Below are 19,786 nucleotides of genomic sequence, written 5' to 3'. Positions count from 1 at the left end.
AAATTCATTTTATACAACCCCACCTCCATCTTGCCTGTTCATAATTATGAGAAATTCTTGATTGTTTGTGTTATGTTTATGTTATGTGTGTGGGTGTGTGTGTGTGTGTGAGTGTGTGTGTGTGTGTGTGTGTGTGTGTGTGTGTGTGTGTGTGTGTGTGTGCGTGCCTGCGTATGTGCCTGTGCATGGAAGCGTACATATGTCTACTGTGTGAGTATGTGTCATGATTACTGTGAATGTGTGTGTGTGTGTGTATCTGTTTGTGCACATGTGTGCACATGAACTGGGCTAACATGACCCCTGGAGGCAAATATACGGAAAAAATGGTCATCCTAGGCCCTACAGTTCTCAAGATATTCACAGAGAACTGTGTCTGGCCTACCCTCCTTTCGGGGGGGTCCAGTCCAGCGGGGGGGCTACAGATCAAAACGAAAAATGACAGTTCCATGCTATCCATGTGGGGGTACATGCCCACCAAGTTTTGTGTACCCCGGTCTTTCAGTGTCCCGGGAATCCTTGTTGGTGTACGTCACTAAATGTACATATAAATTGTTTTATTGTAAGGCCCCCCATGAACGAAAGTACACAAAACTTGGCATGCATTCGGAGGGTGTCATAATGATCCTACACTTTCAATTTCGTGCAGTTTTGACCATGTCAGCCAGAGATATTGTGATGAAAACACCTAATTTTTTGCTTTTTAATTTTTAACTAGGTGGCGCTATACATGAAATAAGTGGTAATGGGATGGGTTGACATGGCCCCTTGAGATCAACATACAAAAAAAAGGTGGACCTCCTAGGCCCTACGGTTCTCGAGATATTCACAGAAAACTGTCTCCGGCCACCTACAGGCCAGTTGGTGTATAGTAACATAAATTAATTTATTGTGTGGCCCCCCATGAACGGAATTCCACGAAACTTGGCGTGCATTCAGAGGGTGTCATAATGATCCTACACTTCCAATTTCGTGCAGTTTTGACTATGTTAGGTCACAGATACCTGCGATTACAACACCTCATTTTTACTTTTTTGTGTTTAACTAGGTGGCGCTATACATGAAATGAGTGGTTATGGAATGGGTTGACATGGCCCCTTGAGATCAACATACAAAAAAAAAATGGTCCTCCTAAACCTTACGGTTCTCGAGATATTCACAGAAAACTGTGTCTGCCCTACCCTCCTTTCGGGGGGTGCAGTCCAGCGGGGGGGCTACAGATCAAAACGAAAAACGATGGTTCCATGCTATCCATATGGGGTTACATGCCCACCAAGTTTCGTCTACCCCGGTCTTTCAGTGTCCCGGGAATCATTGACAGAAATTTGGACATGCGAAAAAGAAAAAAAAAAAAAAAAAATCTGACTAAACCTATATGACCGCCGCTTCGCTGCGCGGCGGTCATAATAATAACAATATTACATATACAGAAAAAACATAAACATATAAGCCATAACTCTGCAGAGAATGAATTAGGTGCAAGGTGAACAGATGAGTCATAACACTTCTAAGTCCCAAAGCTACGCAGAACACGAAGGCAGAAAACTAGGAAACTCATTCCACCAGTGAGGAACCACCAAAAGATTATTGACTGTGACGTAGTTTTGAATTGTTTATTTTTCATATGGCCTTTAGATAGGCTACAATAGGCCTACATGATTCCTCAATGTGAAAGATAACAAAATATACATTTTTGGTTGTGGTGTATGACACACTAATTTTAAGACTTGCAGAACTAGTTTAATTCCTTTATGCATTATAAAACACATCCAATACTGCAACAAATGTATTCGTTGAGAAAGGTCATGTTGCAGTTGCAGATATTTTTGCTTATGCCAATGTCTCATTAGAAGAAAACAATTACTTGGGCATTATCCAACAGTAATATCAGGAAACTCTCAGATGAGGGTCAGGTGATTTCTTCCTCTGCCAGACTCCTCTGTTAATCTGTCAGACACTATAATGCATTTCACAACTGTGTTATAAACAGACCACGACCAGCATGACCGTGGAGCTGCTGAGCAAGTGTTTGGTGGCACGACTACAGGGAAGCCACCCTTGTGAAATGCGGAGGCGTTTGGATGGCATCAAAGACATCAGTCAGCAGGGGGCGCCTGTGCACAGGAACAACACCATGAGATTCCACTTCTCATCCACCACAACACGGCGACAAAGGCTGGCATCTGAAGACGTAAGTGCATACTATCTTATCTTCCTCCCCATCCTCGGCATCCCCCTGCCTCTGTGAAAATGTCACTGTTGAGTTTGCGAGGTGTGCATGCATGGCTGTCTAGTATATTCTCAAAAGGAGATTGTGACTTTGTGTGTGTGTGGCTGCTCTTAAATCGTCTATTTGCCATTTTCTCTGCTCCCCTGCTGTTATGTTTTGGATGCTGGAACCCTGTGCATGCCTCTCTGTAGCTCCACTGGCTTCCTCCCACTCACCCGGAGACCTGTGCACACCAACGCACAGATTACTCGCTTTTGTCCAAAGAGCGGTGTTGTTTCCATGGCAACCGGCCCCCAGAGGACAGACTGCAGTCAGGATTGAGTTTCAAAGGGGGTGCCTGAGAAAGAGGAAAAGGGAGATCATGTAGTTGGCATGGAATTTAAGATCTGTGTGGATTATCATGGTCCACACTATTGCAGCTTCAGCTTGTGTGAAGCCATTTTTGACAGCAAAGGGGAAAAATGCAGCCTAAGGCTATGAATGTTGCTCAGGTATGCTCATGTATACTGAGATTATTTGAGATTATTTCATCAATACTAGGCAGATTATTTGATCAGAAGGCTTTTTTTTTTCTTGAGTAGCAGAAATTCAAATTTTTGATTTAGAATATATAGTTATTAATTATGTCTTTTATTATTTCTCAGTGGATCACAACATGAAGTTATACACTATATATTATTGGAATTTGTGCAGATTCTCTGTTCCCAAAAAGTAGTTTGTGAAGACTAACTGTGGCTAATTGGGTGTCATAGCATGTAGTTCAATATATTCTCCAGCAGATGGCAGTCTATCGCACTGTAAAACTTAGTCAACAAAGTTTAGTTTACTCCAATGATTTGATCAACAGGAACTCTTTTAATGTCATGTTATTTTGTGTACTTCTGCAGAGAGCAGTCATCCTCACTTTCCTCTCAGGCGTAAAAAAATACTTTAAAGTGATTTGCATGGGTTTGGAGTAAGAATAGATAGCTTTATGCGAGTAGTGCTAATCCAGTCTGGCACCTTAACACTTAGCCATACAGGCAAGCATGCCACAGAAAGAGAAAGAGAAGCAGTCATATGATTTTACAGCATATTGGTATTTCTGTGTGTTTTGTGAAGAGCTACTGTGAAACATCATTGTGGTAAATTATAAATTTGCACTGCCCCGGCCCACTTGACGTCTTTGGTGGGGGAGGGCTCGGGGGCGTCTATCTTTGACACATGAATCAGAGGTTGTTCCTCGACCCCTCCCTCACGAGTCTCCATGTCACCCATCCCGGAGCCTGCGATTGGCCCCGTTCGCCGCAGGTCCAGGAGTTGTTGGGGGGGGGGGGGAGGCGGGGTGGAAGCATCCGGGCTGTCCAAAATATTTGACCTATCAGGGTGCAGCTGTCACTTGAAGGCTTAGAGGGACTCTGCTGTCACCCTTCCCGGGGGACTAGACTGTTGAGGGTGGGTGAGATCATGACTGAGTGTGCCTAACTCTCGGGCAAAAAGGGGGTGAAAAAAAGTGTGTGGACCGTAGGCGTGGCGGAATCAGACGTCTACAGACTTGAGAGCCGAGAGCAGAGTACGAATTGGGCACCTCAGGAGCGGCGACCAATCTCCCGTTGTTTCCTAAGACCTGGAAGATTTGAAACAGAAAGGTGGCGAGCAGCGGCCAGTGCTTCCAAAAGGCAATCCTGAGAGTTGTTAATGCAACATGATCCTATGGGACTTGCTCTAAAAATACCATCAGACGGGAGTTCATGAACCACCTCTATCTGTGTAATTGGCTGCAGATTAGGCGTTTTGTTTTCACCAATCTAATTGGACTTACTCAAGATGATCAAAAGTATATTGCAAAACTTAATGGCACAAGTGACCCGAAGGTAAACCCTGTTTATTGCATACATTTTGGTTGTTCTTTCAGACAGTTGCTTAGGAACATACTTCATATTGAACAGAAGCATTACATTGAGGCAGACCTTTGCCACTGGAATCTGTGTATAAGATGCAATGATAGTACGTGCTTTTGATCTACTTTGGACAATCCACAGGAACAGAATAGTAAGGCTCAGGGCCTAGTTTCAATTCGACACCTCAAACTGATTCAGCAGCAAAACAGACAATCCCGTGGCTCTGAGATAAAATCATCAAGACATCAAAACAAGGAGGGCAGACATGAAAAAAGCAGAGGTGCAGATGACTCTGAAGAAGGGCGCAGATGATGGAGCGTATGGCGTCGAACCTCCCAGCCCTCGGCTGGCATCCAAACGGGCCAGAGTGAACCAGGACCAGCTGGTACCCGATCCTGAAAGCTTGGCGTATCCCACTCAAACGGCGCCCGTGTTCATCCGGAAGATGAGGAACGCTGCCGTGGGCACGGGATGCGACATCCGTCTGAAGGTGGCCGTGGCGGGAGACCCACAGCCCGAGCTGTTCTGGTACCACAATGACTATCTGCTTAGCATGGATAATCAAGAGTATGGGGGCCTGTGGATCAGAGACTGTAAACCCAGCGATGCTGGCCTCTACACCTGTATTGCCACCAACTTTCTGGGAGAGGCCAGAAGCAGTGCGGTCCTTGCTGTCCTGGATTTGGGAGAAGGTAACTGAACGAATGAATGAATGAATGAATGAACGAATGAATGAAATACCACGATGACTGATGACTAACAGGCTTCCAGTTTATGAGGACATTTCCAAAGAAGACATTTCTTCCAGAAAGTGAAAAGTCATAACAAAAATCATACATTTCCAGTTGTATTCAAAAATGGTGGTAATTGTTGACCTTTAACCTTACAGAGAAAGAGATTAAAGGCTCGTGTTATCAGTCAAGTGCACCGAGGTGACAAAGACTCAGTGAAAACGTGATAATTGGCTTCATAAGCAACTCATCCCTGTGATGTGCCATTCAAAATGGTGGGTCACAGGGAAAACCGATAAGATGGGGTAGCCGTATCCTCTTCAGACACTTTGTTTAGTCCGAGCTCCACGGGCTTCCTCCCTCTGCAGGCCACTGGGTGCTATAGAATGATGGTGGCAGCTGGGAACCTGAATCGACGGCTGCACCATCTTAAAGTAGAGCTGTCAAATAGTGCTGTCGAGTGAATGGGTTACTACGGCTAACCGTGTGGTCTAGATACAAGTTGCGATGGACGTTTTACAGCTTTCTGAGAACAAAAAGCCACATTACTTTATTCTATCAAGTTTTAAGGACGATTGGTTCATGCTTAATGAAACAACTGGCAGTTTTAGTTAGGACTTATTCATTTCATTTTTCTTAATTTTCAGTATGGCCAAACTGAGTTTTTTTTTTGGAACAGTCTGCGTCCTTGATAGTAACAGAACAGTTCGGGCGGGTTCATGTTTGCCAAAATAGGCTGCGTGTAAGCGGAGTTGAGGCTTCACTCATGGCACTAATCTTCACCTTCAAACTGTCACCTATTCAAACATGTTAAACTGCCAGGGCAGGATTCAGGTATCCTCATGCCATTTCAACTGAAATAGTTTACTGAGAACTAGTGTTCCTTCTGTGCTTTTCCGTTGCCTTTTTGTTTGGAATGAATTGTCTAAACTCATTGGCATTTCTAATTTTGTATAAACAGATCAGTGGTTATGTTAAAAAAAAACTTTTTTTCATTCCATGCCTTATATCTAGAGATATCTTAGTATCTCTTAGTATCTCTTAGTCTCTAACAAAAGCAATTGCACAACTTTTTTGGGGGAAAATATAGCATTTCATCACTGTGTCTGATTTCCATTATTCCCAGCGTGGAAACTGAAAAATCTCTCTCTTTGTCTCTCTTTCTCACTCCCTTCTGTCTTTGAAAGGAAACTCTCCATGGCTGGATGGCCACACCTGTTGTGTCACTCAGGCGCCTCAGTCTTTACCCTTGCCCAGTCTCACTCTACTCTTCCTCACTGACTGTCTCTCTCTCTCTCTCTCTCTCTCTCTCTCTCTCCGCTGCCAGTTATTTATACCCAGGAATGTGCCAGGCCTCAGATTTTTGTGATGTTAATAGGCCATGGCGGCTCTTGTTACAGGAAGACATCACAGCTATTATTAGCCCAATGGTGAGGAGACTTGCTCTCAGCCATCTTTAATCCAATCGACTTGGGCGAGAGGTGTTTTTATTTAGATCCACATTCCACTCCTATCAATACACACCAGCTAATTATCAATACATATAATTACAGCATGGGTTGAAAATAGGTTCGTCCCACAGACTTGGCTCAAGTCTTGGCTCTTGCATCAGCTAAGAAAGAGCTGGCGTCAGTGTGGAGGCCAGGTCTGATTTTAAGTCATTTTAAGAACTGCTCAGCAGTGTTGTGCGGTGATCTGCTTGCTGCACAACCACCGTGTGGCTGAATGGAGTGACTGTGTTTCCTCCGTGTAGCTCTATCGATTGGCCGTTAAAATCTTGCTGGTAGGTTGTTCGTACCAACACTCAGTTGCACGCTGAAACCCTTTGTGAGCTCCTGATGTATAATGCATTGTCAGGCCGCGCCCCAGCTGGGGCTGCTCCCACCAATATAATTCCCTTGTAAGTCCTTCTGTGCTCAGTCAAGCAGGCGTCGCCTGCCTCTATTCAGCAGCGGAGGGGTTTTCTTTTGAGGCCCTCTTACCTGTCTCTGCATCAGCTGTTACAGCACTGTGTTTGTCATGCAGCTGGTTTGAGCAGTCGGAGAAAAAGTGTCTTGAACACAGGGGAATGGAAAACACACAGATGAATGCTTAGGAATGTACTTCAAGCTAGACAACCACAGTGAGACACTGGTTGTGCTAACAAATGTTTTAAACATTGATATGATTAATTTCAATTTTGTCATAGTAGCTATGCTATGCTACGCTACTCGACTCTAGCACAGTAGTTTTCCTTCAACAGGACCTTATGATGATAATTATCATAATTAACACAATAGTCATGATAATATGTTGGGTATGGTTCAGAATTAACACAATAGTCATGATAATATGTTGGGTATGGTTCATAATTAACACAATAGTCATGATAATATGTTGGGTATGGTTCATAATTAACACAATAGTCATGATAATATGTTGGGTATGGTTCATAATTAACACAATAGTCATGATAATATGTTGGGTATGGTTCATAATTAACACAATAGTCATGATAATATGTTGGGTATGGTTCATAATTAACACAATAGTCATGATAATATGTTGGGTATGGTTCATAATTAACACAATAGTCATGATAATATGTTGGGTATGGTTCAGAATTAACACAATAGTCATGATAATATGTTGGGTATGGTTCAGAATAGTAGCGCATTATGTTGCTGCAGTTTTTGTTATGGGGATGCTTCTTGCATAGTTGCAGAGAATGTGATTCTGTTGCTGTTGCTGCTGCCCACACACTGTAGTGTGTCAAAAGAAAACTGTCTTCTTGTAGGAAGATTATGTCTGCCAGCTGTACCATCCCTCACACACACACACACACACACACACACACACACACACACACACACACACACACACACACACACACACACACACACACACACAAACACAGATGCACAAACAGACGCGCGCACACATACACACTGTGCTGAGGAAAACTCAGCATTTGCAGATGAGTACAAAATAAGATCCAGTAGCCTGGATAAAATATAAATCCTGAGTGTGTTATGTTTTCTCCAGAAGCATCTCTGTTTATTAACCTATCTTGGCTTGGAAGTCTGATTGTTTTGTCATCCATGAACCCTGATGGAGAATAACGGAGGTCTGAGCTGCCGCGCTTCCTCACTGGTGGGAACTGCAAATTTAATTTGGTCCATTTGCAGATAGAATGATGAGAGAGAGGAGCAGTGTAGGTCGACAGCACAGAAGCTATGCAGGAATAGCCTATACACACATAAACAACCCCCCCCCCCCCACACACACACACACACACACACACTTCATTCATTCCTAATGTCAGATTGAATGCATATGAAACATCTCAAGTCTCAAATACACACATTGGATACAGACATTGTTTATAACATTTCTGGAATAATTCCCTTCAATTTCACACGAAGCTGTTTATTATTTAATCAATACTGTTCAATCAATATCTTGCCTTCACAAATCCAGGGCAGTAGGGTTTCTTCATTGCATAGAGGAACAAACAGTACTAATATTGGCAGCATGCTACAGGGATTTGCAATGAATGAGCAAAGCTTTAAATGTCAAATTCATATGTTGACATGCCCTTGCAGTAAAATCGCACTTTTGCAGTAAAATCGAACCTTTTCTGTCTCTCCGTTTCACATATGAGTTAGATAGCCAACAGTATTGACCTGCTTTATAACCTGGCAATTAATGGAGCCATCCAGTTTTAATTTTGTTAAACATATGCTGTTTACCCTGCATATACTTCCTGTTTACCCTGCACATACTTCCTGTTTACCCTGCACAAACTTCCTGTTTACCCTGCACATACTTCCTGTTTAGCATGTACATACTTCCTGTTTACCCTGCACATACTTCCTGAGATCTTCCTAGAGAGCGCTGCTGGGGTGCTCAGAGAAACAGAAGAGTCCTTTTAGATCTGTTGATTAAATTATGCTGAGATAGATAGAGGCATACAAACTCACAGACACAGACATTAACTGATCTAATTTATTGTTGTGTGATGCTGTTAATGTTGTTGGGTTAAAATATGATGTTTTCTGAAAATCAGATGTTGATCATAACCAGAACTCCTTTCCGAACATCCTGGCGTCAGTTAGGTAGTTTCACCAGAGACTTTCTAATGAGGAGACACAGCACTCAAAAAATTTCCCATAGAAATGTATGGGGTGAGTTTGTAATTCCGCCGCCAAAAGTTGACATGTGAATACATTGTGCCAATCATGTGGTATGTTGTGAATACATCGTGCCAATCATGTGTTTTGATCTCCCAGCTGGTGTCGTGAATCCTTGCGCATGCGCAGTTCTGCCCGAAATAGATGGTTATGGTTATGGATTTAGCAGACGCCTTTGTCCAAAGCGAATGCCCGATATGTGCCCGAAATGCGTTGCAATATGGCCGCTGAGTGTAGAGACTTGCCTAAAAGGACTTTGATTTCACCCCTTGGAACCTGAGATGTAAGGAAGCTTCGTACTCGGAGACATGCACACCTGTGACAAGACCACAAGTGTGTTTTCATGTCCCAGTTGCATGCACTGCACTGTAACTAGTATTATGCATTCGAATTCTGTTTGACTATAAAGTTTCATAGTGAATTACTCAGCTTTTTTGGTGTTACTGACCTAGAGAGTGTGAACATCTGAGCCCTTCTGTGCTAGTCACACGTTTAAAATTATTGTTTAGATCTTATCACTGAGCTTAATTCTAAATTACGTTATTTATGGTGTCAATTTTAATTGACGTTTTCATAATTACAGTATGGTTATGGCTACTAGATAGTATGAGAGGTAAAGTCAAGTGGCTTTGTCTTAGCTGGCAACTGCAAGGTTCAAGACTTTACTAGTGCTTGTAAAATGACATGGAAATAATAGCTGTCATTCATAGCAGTCTGTCTTGCTCTATCTGCAGTCTACATCATTACATAGTAGTATGTGATTTATCACAATGTACTTGGGGAGGATTTTACACAAGCCCCTAAAGTGCCAAATTCCACGGATATAGTCATAAAGCCAAATAGTCTCCACATTATTTTGATGCAGCAATGTTGCGACAGCAGTATTTTGGGGTCAGGGTAAATGATTAAAATTTCTTGCTGAAATAACTCACAACAAACTGGACCACATTCAAGCATTCCTGAAAGCACTTGCTTCACCAGTTATAAGTTCCATGCGAGAGTGTGGTGTCACAACAGATCCTGTGGTACTATACACACCCTTCTTATACTATCTCTAGCAATGTTTTTGGGGGCCAAGCAGAAATGCTTACACATGTGCTTTAGTGACATGCTTTTGATGGCCGCGTGTTGTCGTCATTGTAGGGAAAAGCATCGTCCCTCTTATAGAAAGTATGTGTGCATAGTCCTCAGCAGCTTGCATACTTTACTCTTCCTATCGTCAGTGTTGGGAAGTAACTGAATACATGTATTCAGGATTACGTATTCAGAATACAAAATATGAGTAACTGTATTTAGTTACAGTTACATTTTCAATGAGTGGTATTCAGAATACAGTTACTTTGGCAATTTTAAGGGGTTACTTTTAGAATCCTTCTCGTTGGAATTTCTGGGCTTTTTGAACTGAAATTCTAATATTTCTGTGAGATGATCTTGTGCATTAACAAAATGTATAATGTTTCAGTTTATCCTATAAAGTTAAGTTGTGGGTTTTTTGCTAGTGAAAAAGTGAAAAAGACTTGCACACTGCCTTTGAACGACTCAGCTTTTAATAGAAAAAAGGACACAACGTTTCGATCTTACGATCTTCTTCAGGCATCTTAATGAATAAAAAAGCACTGCCAGTATATAAGCACAAAATGGCCTGTACAGATAATTAGGACAAGTGATGTCAATCAGGTATATTAGGCTATTAAGCAATTGGCATGGGTACGCCCATTTAAGGGCAGGGCAACACCAACATTGGCATACAAAGTACACCTACAGGTGAAGTTGATAATCATAAAGTCCCGCCTCTGAACACCAATAGACTAGGCATTACAAACAAAGACAGAGACAACAAATATATACACATATAAAGTAAATACAAAGAAAACAAAAAGAATTACAAAAAAAGTTTTAGGTCAAAATCTAAATTAAGGCCCTTGGGTGATAAGGTGTTGAGAGAAAAGATATAAAATGCTTCTCTTCTCAAAAGGACGTTATTAATGTCCCCTCCCCTTCTAGGGGCTTTTACATGTTCAATTCCAATATATAGTAGTGTGGATAGATTATGCTTCACAGAATTAAAATGTACAGCTACAGGATTTTTTATATAATTTGTGCGTATACTACTTCTGTGTTCAGAAATTCGAGTTTTCAGACAACGTGTTGTTTTACCTATGTATGCAAATCCACAAGGACATGCTGACATCACCTGTGGGTCTTACAAACTGAAATAGCAGCTTGATTCACACTTGATAAAATGTAAAACAGCGCTTATGTAATCCAAGTATTTAGAATACGGTACATAGATAGAGTAATGTAACGAAATACGTTACAAATTACATTTTAGGGCATGTATTCTGTATTCTGTAACTGATTACATTTTAAAAGTATTCTTCCCAACACTGCCTATCGTGGACGACGGCAGTGTTGCTTCAGCAAGGGTTCTTTGCTACTGTGTAGGGTGTATGATATGGTCCCAAAAATAGTGCATTTGACTCATCAGTGTTGAAGTGAGGGAGTAGGATCGGCCCTTAAGGCTATCACAGAAGTGGCTGAGGGAGAGAAATTCACTATTTAAAAAGAGCTGAAGATATCAGTTAGAAATGATGGGGAATCTCTATGACAATTGTTATCCATGTTAAATATGTTTTTCTGGATTATTATAGCCAGACGTGTTTTTTATCGATTGCCAAGATGTTAAAACAGGAATCTCTTGCAGCAAGAGGGTCTTTTGAGAAGTATCAAAGGTGTCCACATATGTGTTCACAGAAAAAAATAAACCTTAAGGTAGGTTTCATACTGATTTTTAATCACACAGAATTGTTCCTTTCCAATAGTTCTGTAATAGTACATCATCTAATTTGTATAGCACTAGCTGACAAGTTCACTAAAGACCTCGAAAGAGGAAATACTACAGGTTTTATGTTTTCTTTTTTCATAGGCAAAGTGATAAATGTTGAAAATGACACTTGGGCTATGACATCGTTGGCCTCAAGTCAGTGCTGTAGACATGGGCTAGGCTGTTTAGGTTGGCATTGTGTATTAGCATTGCTTCATCATGGGAGGCTCAAACATGCTTTTGTTAGCGCAGGCACAACTTGTTAGCTCAGATGCAACAACGATGATGTTGCTGCATAAAGAGGGAAAGGCATGATTGGATTGGCTAAGGGTCTAATAAAAAGCCATCATTGCTGAACCACAACGAGACTTCATTTAGATTCACCAAAAAAGGGGGGTAGAGGAGCGCTTCCTGGACTCGAAAAGTTAAAAAGCCTTTATTATTATGGCTTGGTCAAGTTAACCTTCTAAAAAACTCCAACGCGTTTCGGCTACATGCCTTCTTCCGGGAGTTAAACAAGAAGGCACGTAGTGGAAACGCACTGGAGTTTTTTAGAAGGTTAACTTGACCAAGCCATAATAATAAAGGCTTTTTCAATAGTGAGTGCCTTGGAGTTTTTTGATTCTTGAGACATTTAAATTTTGGTGGCTAAGCAAATACATCTGACTAGAAGCTAAGCAAATACATCTGAAGATGTTTAAGAAAATAAATGGAATAAAGGCTAAAAAGAAATCAGAATTTGGTTAAAAATATAAACCTTTGCTTACTTAGTTCCATTTCAGTCTACATATATTTTTGTGAGGTCACAACGATCTTGACCTTTGAACATCAAAATGTAAACAGCTGATCCTTGAGTCCATGTGAGTGTTTTTCCTAAATTTAAAGAAATTCCCCAGAGGCATTTCTGATATACAGTGTTCAGAACATAAGGCTACACTAACTTTGACCTTTGGGATTGTGTTCACGAGACTACTATGACGTCATAATGATCTTGACCTTTGATGTTCACTACCAATATCTAATCTAGTCTTTGAGTCACGTTTACAAGAATATTACAGGTCAGGATGGATGGACAACCCAAAAATCTATCTCTCAAATGACTCTTTCTCTCCCCCCCCCCCCCCCCCCGTATGTAATCCTATATCTGTGTTATTTCTTTGGTCTCCATGGACACAGTCCTGTCCTTGTGTGGCTGTCTCTAAAGCAATGTGGGTCATTAGAGTAGAACTGTAATGACATGTCATGGATGGATTACTGTCCAGTGATGCAGCACTCCTTGCTGGAGTAAGTCAGGCAACAGGTGCCATCTGTTCATAGCATGGCTAATGCTAATTCAATAACCGAGGTATAGTCTAAGAATATTTCTCATTGGTTTGTACAGTAAATGTGTTCTGCATGTCAAGAGCCACACCCACTGGCTACACTCCATCTTATGATGGACACTATCTTTACTCAGTAATCAGTCAATGGAGGTGATCTCCATATAATCCTTCTGTGGTGCTAGTTCTCATTTACGGGCAGTGTAGCGTTAGCATATCAGCCAAGGGTCAGTGGAACACTGTTGGAGAAAACCCATTATGGGGCAAATAAAATGGAGTCAGTCACAACAAATCAGGTCAGCGACGTCTCGGGAATCTTGATGAGGACGGGCCTTGCTGCGGCTTAATTACCTCTAGCTGCCGCTGACAGACCCACCTGGGCTTCCTCAGCCTCTGAACTCTATCTTGATTAAATAGATGCTTAGCTCCATCCCTTAGGAAGCCAAAGCCAGCCAAGGTGAGTGCAGAGATGAGATCCTTCGGACCCCAAAGCTCAGAACTGGGTCAGAAGTCGGCAGGTTGTGTCAGTGGAGATAGTCAGCAGTGAATAGTGTAATCCTGCAACAATTGTCTTTTTCTTGTTTCTTAGTCATAGGTGTGCAATAGGTGTGGAATATATGTTATCTCTGGACATAACAATATCTTAATTCCAGTAAAGAGGACAGCATGTAAAAGCATTTTTGGTCTTGCTGCTTGTTTGCACAACTTGATGAAATGTGGCTTCTGGGAGCCAATGGAAATGAGACTCACTGTCTTTCCCAAACAGCTTGACAAAAACACCACTCTCCTTTGCTTTTTGAATCTGCATTCTGCACTGAGATATTGAACTCGCCTTTGTAAAGTGTTGGATTAGTTAAACAATTCCAATTACACCAAATGTTACTCTGTGCCCTCCAGAGTAAAGAAAATCCCTCATGGTTGCCCTTGACACATACTCTAACACAATGTCTGACAATACAAGTCATTACAGAGCATCTCTTTCATGCGGCACAGTCAATTCAGCCCAACAGCTTAAAGCAATTATGTTAATATCAGGGCCCAGTCTCCACAGTTTCCATGACCCTGAGGGCAAAGAGGGCATAACAGCCTCGCTGTACCCACGGTGCCCACACTGTGTGGGCAGAAAGACCCTGCCCGTTGGCAGGTCACCTCGCGTGTCGCACGCCTCCCGCAGAGATGCTCGGGCACTCTGGGATTTCCCCCTCAGCGCTGCAGTTGCTGCTGCCGGTCAGAGGGAATGGTAAACAGGCTGCGCGGCACAGCACAGCACACAGCGCCTCAGACTCTCACAGTCACACGTTTGGGTTCGGAACGGTGCAGTCATGTGCCCACGGGTGAGGCCTAAATTAGGACGATGTGATGACCACAAATGTCTCCATACTCACTCCGTTCACCCAGTCCCACTGAGTTGCACCTTAAAATGTGCAAAACAACAGGCTGATTTCATTAGCTTCATCCACAAGAGAGGTCTGTTAGAGCAGCTTTTATAGCTCCTCTCATGATTGCATTCAGGTGATGCTGCGGGACTGCAAAATGATCAGAGCAGTACCTCACATTTCTGTAACTGTTTTTCAAAACACGGTCTTGGAATAAGCATTAGCATCATTTCACTGTTTCTTTTGCATGCTGACCTTGATGTTATTTTGAAGTCAGCTCATGGTATTACCTTTGAAAGGGTTGAAGCCATCAAGGATCTTTGGTATTGCGTTGCTGTAATTCAATAATCAGGTTCTGAGCATTGCCATCACACCACTCAGTACTTTTTAAAGCAGATCCAGAGGCAGCTTGGATCCCTGAGGCGAGACAATATTCATTATCAACCGGTGCAAGCACCTATCTGAATTCCATTTAGCCAGGGGTCTCTTCCTTCTAAGATGCATTAAGCATACAAAATCTGTGCACAAATATTGGTCAGTTGCCTGGTTTAGCTTAGGTCCTTTTTTATGTGTTTTGTGTGCATTGTTGTTCACTGCTTGTTTCCTGATTACAAATGAGACAGGACAATCATTATAGGGAGCAATGGTTGCTTTACTGGGTAAATAAACAAGCCTCTGTTAAACCTGCCTCTGGCCCCCAGTTGGAGACCTGATTCCCTGTAATGGCGTCTGGCTCTCATGTCACCTCCTGCAGCTCTGTTTTGATTGAGGTGGGCTGTCAGCACGGCGCGCTGCATTACATGCTGGGTTAAATTAAGCCCACAGTGTGAGCGCCCATTTTGCTTGCTGTGCACCAGGCGACAGCAGCACCCTCTGTCCCTCATCAGGACTACTCGCCCTGCAGGCTCGTTTCAGCAGGGGGGGCCTCTTAGTCCATCACACAGCCCAGTCAGGCCCTGCTTCTCTCCAATTATCAAAAGTGTTTGAGAGTATTCAGATGTATTTTATACCCTACTCTGATTTGGAAAATTCTAAACACGTTTTTGCAAGAAGGTTCTGTGTGATTTGGCCACCATAGTGATGTGTTTTTGTGCTTAGTGAAAAATCAAAACAATGTGAAACCATGTCCTGGACTCTGTGATATTTGTTGTATTGATATTACAAGTTTAGGGCAATAAAGGGTGCTTCAAAACATGAATTCTTATTGAGTGAATAATCTGTGATGTTCTGTGAATCCATCACAGTGTAATTGATAGAAACATTTTAATTTGTTCCGGACAAGATGAGAAGGTCAAAAGCCCACACAGAGCACCCTTATCAGCTGCAACTTCTGAAAGTGTAACCGAGGGTTCTTTCTTATAATATAGTTATTGTTGCCCTTTGATGTTCCTGTCGGTCAAAAGGCCACAGAGAGCACCCTTATCAGCTGCAACTTCTGAAAGTGTAACCGAGGGTTCTTTCTTATAATATAGTTATTGTTGCCCTTTGATGTTCCTGTCGGTCAAAAGGCCACAGAGAGCACCCTTATCAGCTGCAACTTCTGAAAGTGTAACCGAGGGTTCTTTCTTATAATATAGTTATTGTTGCCCTTTGATGTTCCTGTCAAAGCCCACACAGAGCACCCTTATCAGCTGCAACTTCTGAATCCGATCACATCCGACTTCTGTGAGGAAAACTCCACGTGTGAGAAAAATATGAAAACTAAAGCTTGCGTGGTTTGTTTACATAAACTTGTGTGGTGCGTTGTGACATTATAACAAACATTATAGTTACACCGATCCAACAACCACGTTTTGTATGTCTCCATAAAAAAAATCATGGAAAAGCCAAACAAATCTGTGTCCCTCAGTGACTGGCAAATGTTCCTCTGCAAAGCTGCAAAGGGGATTTCCTATTGCACAAGACCATCTTCAAACTGACAGGCATGGCAGAGAGGGGGCAGATGAAGGAGTGTGATCACGCAGAGGGGAAGGGGAAACAAAGTGCGCTGAGAGAGCAAAGCCAGAGCCGGTTTGGAGTGCTCTAGTGGGAGGATGAGAGGACTCAGAGAGAGAGAGAGAAGGAGACAGAAAATGGAGGCTCAGAGTTCTTACAGTAGGGTTAGCTCCATCCCTTAGGAATGGGACACACTGGAGGTCTTATAGTAGGGTTAGCTCCATCCCTTAGGAATGGGACACACTGGAGGTCTTATAGTAGGGTTAGCTCCAACCCTTAGCAATGGGAAACCCTGGAGTTTTTAAAGTAGGGTTAGCTCCATCCCTTAGGAATGGGACACACTGGAGTTCTTATGTAAGGTGCTGATGGACAGCATCATGACAGCGTGGGCTTATTATTGTTTATTTTTCACAAAGATTTACAAAACATCATAGAGCAGAAGGACAACAATGACGGTTATCTAATGTAGTGGATATGTAGTGGATATTTTTTATCCCTTCTGCTACTTACAGTGCAAGTGTAAACTCATACTGTATCAGTGGCAAAGGGTGTGCTCCATCGGGAAGTGCATGGTGTCGGCTCCGTTAGCATCTTAGCCCACGAGTTGAGCTACAGCTCATACATTATTGCTGTCTTCCTTTGTGTCCTGCTATCATAATCTGTTTGGTGCTGGTTGGATTCTTGCCACTGACAATAATGCAGATGCAGTCGAGCAGTGGCACTGTTCCACGATGTGAGGTGATTGATGCTCTCCTACCAGTTGGGTGTTGACGATGCTGTGCATGTTCTCAGAGGAGCAAATTGATTATGTATGTGTGTGAAGTCTATCATTTTCCTCTAGGTTGTCTTTTAGGTCTGACAAGCAGACCTGCCTCTGGCTCTTAACAGGCCATGATTACTGACATGTTTGCTCGTGGAAAAGGGCAGCTTTCCCCAGTGGACCTTTCGTTCGCTCCTTCCTCCTTGCACTGTGTAGCTTACTGTAAACGATGACTAAGCTATACCCTTTTCCCCTTTTTGCAGAGCACATCAAGAACTTAAAAAATCAGTTATTTCTCATTCTTCGACAGTGTTGATGAGCAATGACTTGAATGTTGTGCTTGTTCTATGGCTGTTTTTTTATAATCAGTGCAACTTTCTTTTGCATTTCAGAATTTCTTTTTTATTATTTAGTTTTGTTTTTTTGGTTTGTTTTACATTTAGTTCCATGCCTGTTTGCACATTTAAGGCCATGCATTCCTCATTTTCACACCACAGTACTGCGGCAATTTTGCAATCTCCAGCTAAAGAGCAAATGGACTCCTCTGACGTGCCGGTAGCAGCCGTCTCTCTAATGTTGTTTTCCCCAGACAGACAGACAGCCCTCGGAGACACCGTGACACTGCTGTCTGGCACATGTGCCACCTGACACCAGGCAAATTACCACCTTTTCAAAGAAACTTTTCTCTGTCACTGTCTGCAGGGATTGCATGATGCACTGAAAAGGTGGCTTGTGTGTGTGTGTGTGTGTGTGTGTGTGTGTGTGTGTGTGTGTGTGTGTGTGTGTGATGCTGTGGGTACCTACCTGCTGCCTTGTCCCATTCTGAAGATAGCTTGGCTTAGATAGGCAGCAGACAAGAACTGGTCAGATTGATACTTACATTTACAGACATATACACACACATTTTTAACATACATTTTCTCACACACACAAACACAGACACAGACACACGCACGCACACACATGCACATTCCTATACTTAATGCAAATGCATATATCTACTAACATGCACACATGTATACATGTATATCTTCACTCACATACTCACTCACACACACACACACACACACACACATACACATACACACGCTAACTAATTTATAAGCACACATCTCTAAAGTGCCCGGACTATGAGATTTATGTCCACCGCCCCTTGTTAAATGGAGTCATTTTGGTTATTACATCGTGCTTGGAGCTGTGCAGCGATTGCTCTACATTTCATTAGACGGCTCCCCCAGGACTAGGTGGTGGTGGTGGTGGTTGTGGTGTCGGGGGCGGGGTGGAGGCTACCTGCTGATACAGCGATCCTCTGGAGCCCTATAGCAGCTCTGCTGACGCGTCTGCTCTCTGGAGCCCTGCTGGGGGCCCTGGCTCTGGGGCCGTGACGACTTGTGCTGCTCCCCGCTAGGGCTTAATCACCCCGGCCATTAATTCCACAATGACAACGCGACGCAGGGCTGTTGTGTGTGTGTGTGTGTGTGTTTGTTTTTATGTGTGAGTCTGTGCGTGTGTGTGTGTGTGTATACACACGCGTTTGTGTGTGTGTGAACGTACTCCACATTAAGGAAGCCATTATGTCCCTTAAAGCCCCTGCGGGAACTATCTTGACTCCCTTCATCACAGAAAGTTTTGGGGAGATGAGTGTGAGTGAGATTGAGTGAATGACTGAATTCCTTTCCTTTCTTTTCCATCTACCGAACATTCTGCACCAAAGCTGTGACTCATCCCTGAAGCAAATCATACGCAAATGCAATCAGGAAGCAATAGCGCACACCCAGACTTTGTGTGTCGTTTAATAAAACAACCTCATAAACATCTGCGTTTCCAACACTGGCGTAAATGCATTAGGTTATATGAGTTTTGCATGTTTTAACAGAATCACAGTCCCCTTTACTGTCTCTCTTGAGCCTCGTGCCCATGTATTGTCATATGACTGGGCCTTATGGAGCCTCCTGCCCATGTATTGTCATATGACTGGGCCACTGGGCCTTATGGACTGGAGGGGGATGTGAATGACATCACTGCGACTGTCCTACCTACTGAACTACATTTTGTTGACCGTCTGAAATGATTGACTTGTATGATGAGAAGAGAGGGAAAAAAGAAATGGGAAAAAAGTCAGAGAGAGGGATGGATGAGGAAAGTGGGAGAATGAGAGAGGATAAAAGAAATACAAGAGAAAAAGTGATGGATGAGGTGAGAGAGAGAGAGAGGAGTGGATGAAAGAAATACATTGTAAAATACACCATACGGTCAGCTGGCCTGGCTCATATTCGGCGGGTGGCGGAGGCCACTTGGTTGGATAGAGCTGAGTGTTTTGATTGCCGCAGGGCGCAATCGATGACGGCCCGGCGCACGGAAGAGGAGTGCTGCGCCGGCCACTGGCTTATTGATCGCTGTCTGTCAGGGATGGATGGAGGGAGAAAGGGAGGTAGAGAGAGAGAGAGAGAGAGAGAGAGAGAGAAGGGTAAATAGCTCGGGGGCAGACGCATGTGGCTAGGAGATGTGTCAGGGGGAAGGACCTAAGCAGGAATTGACTGTGAATGTGGCAGTCGGTAAAAT

At 42.9% G+C, this 19,786-nt stretch overlaps 1 protein-coding gene across 1 annotated transcript in view; it reads left to right on the top strand.

The window, feature by feature from the left end:
* Window positions 1-3,926: 3,926 nt before the first annotated feature.
* The window catches only part of spegb (striated muscle enriched protein kinase b), a 69,284-nt gene continuing 53,424 nt past the window's right edge, over window positions 3,927-19,786 (top strand). The window contains exon 1 of the mRNA XM_076262866.1: window positions 3,927-4,799. Coding sequence (XP_076118981.1) covers window positions 4,373-4,799 — 427 coding nt within the window. The 5' untranslated portion in view covers window positions 3,927-4,372. The remainder of the gene's footprint in view (window positions 4,800-19,786) is intronic.

This window comes from Alosa pseudoharengus, unplaced genomic scaffold, assembly GCF_046254945.1.
Source record: "Alosa pseudoharengus isolate Yale_2024_CS ecotype anadromous, Long Island Sound unplaced genomic scaffold, YU_APseudo_1.1 YU_APseudo_1.1_scf_3, whole genome shotgun sequence".
Classification (NCBI taxonomy): Eukaryota; Metazoa; Chordata; class Actinopteri; order Clupeiformes; family Clupeidae; genus Alosa; species Alosa pseudoharengus.
This window is presented reverse-complemented; position numbering and strand designations above follow the sequence as displayed.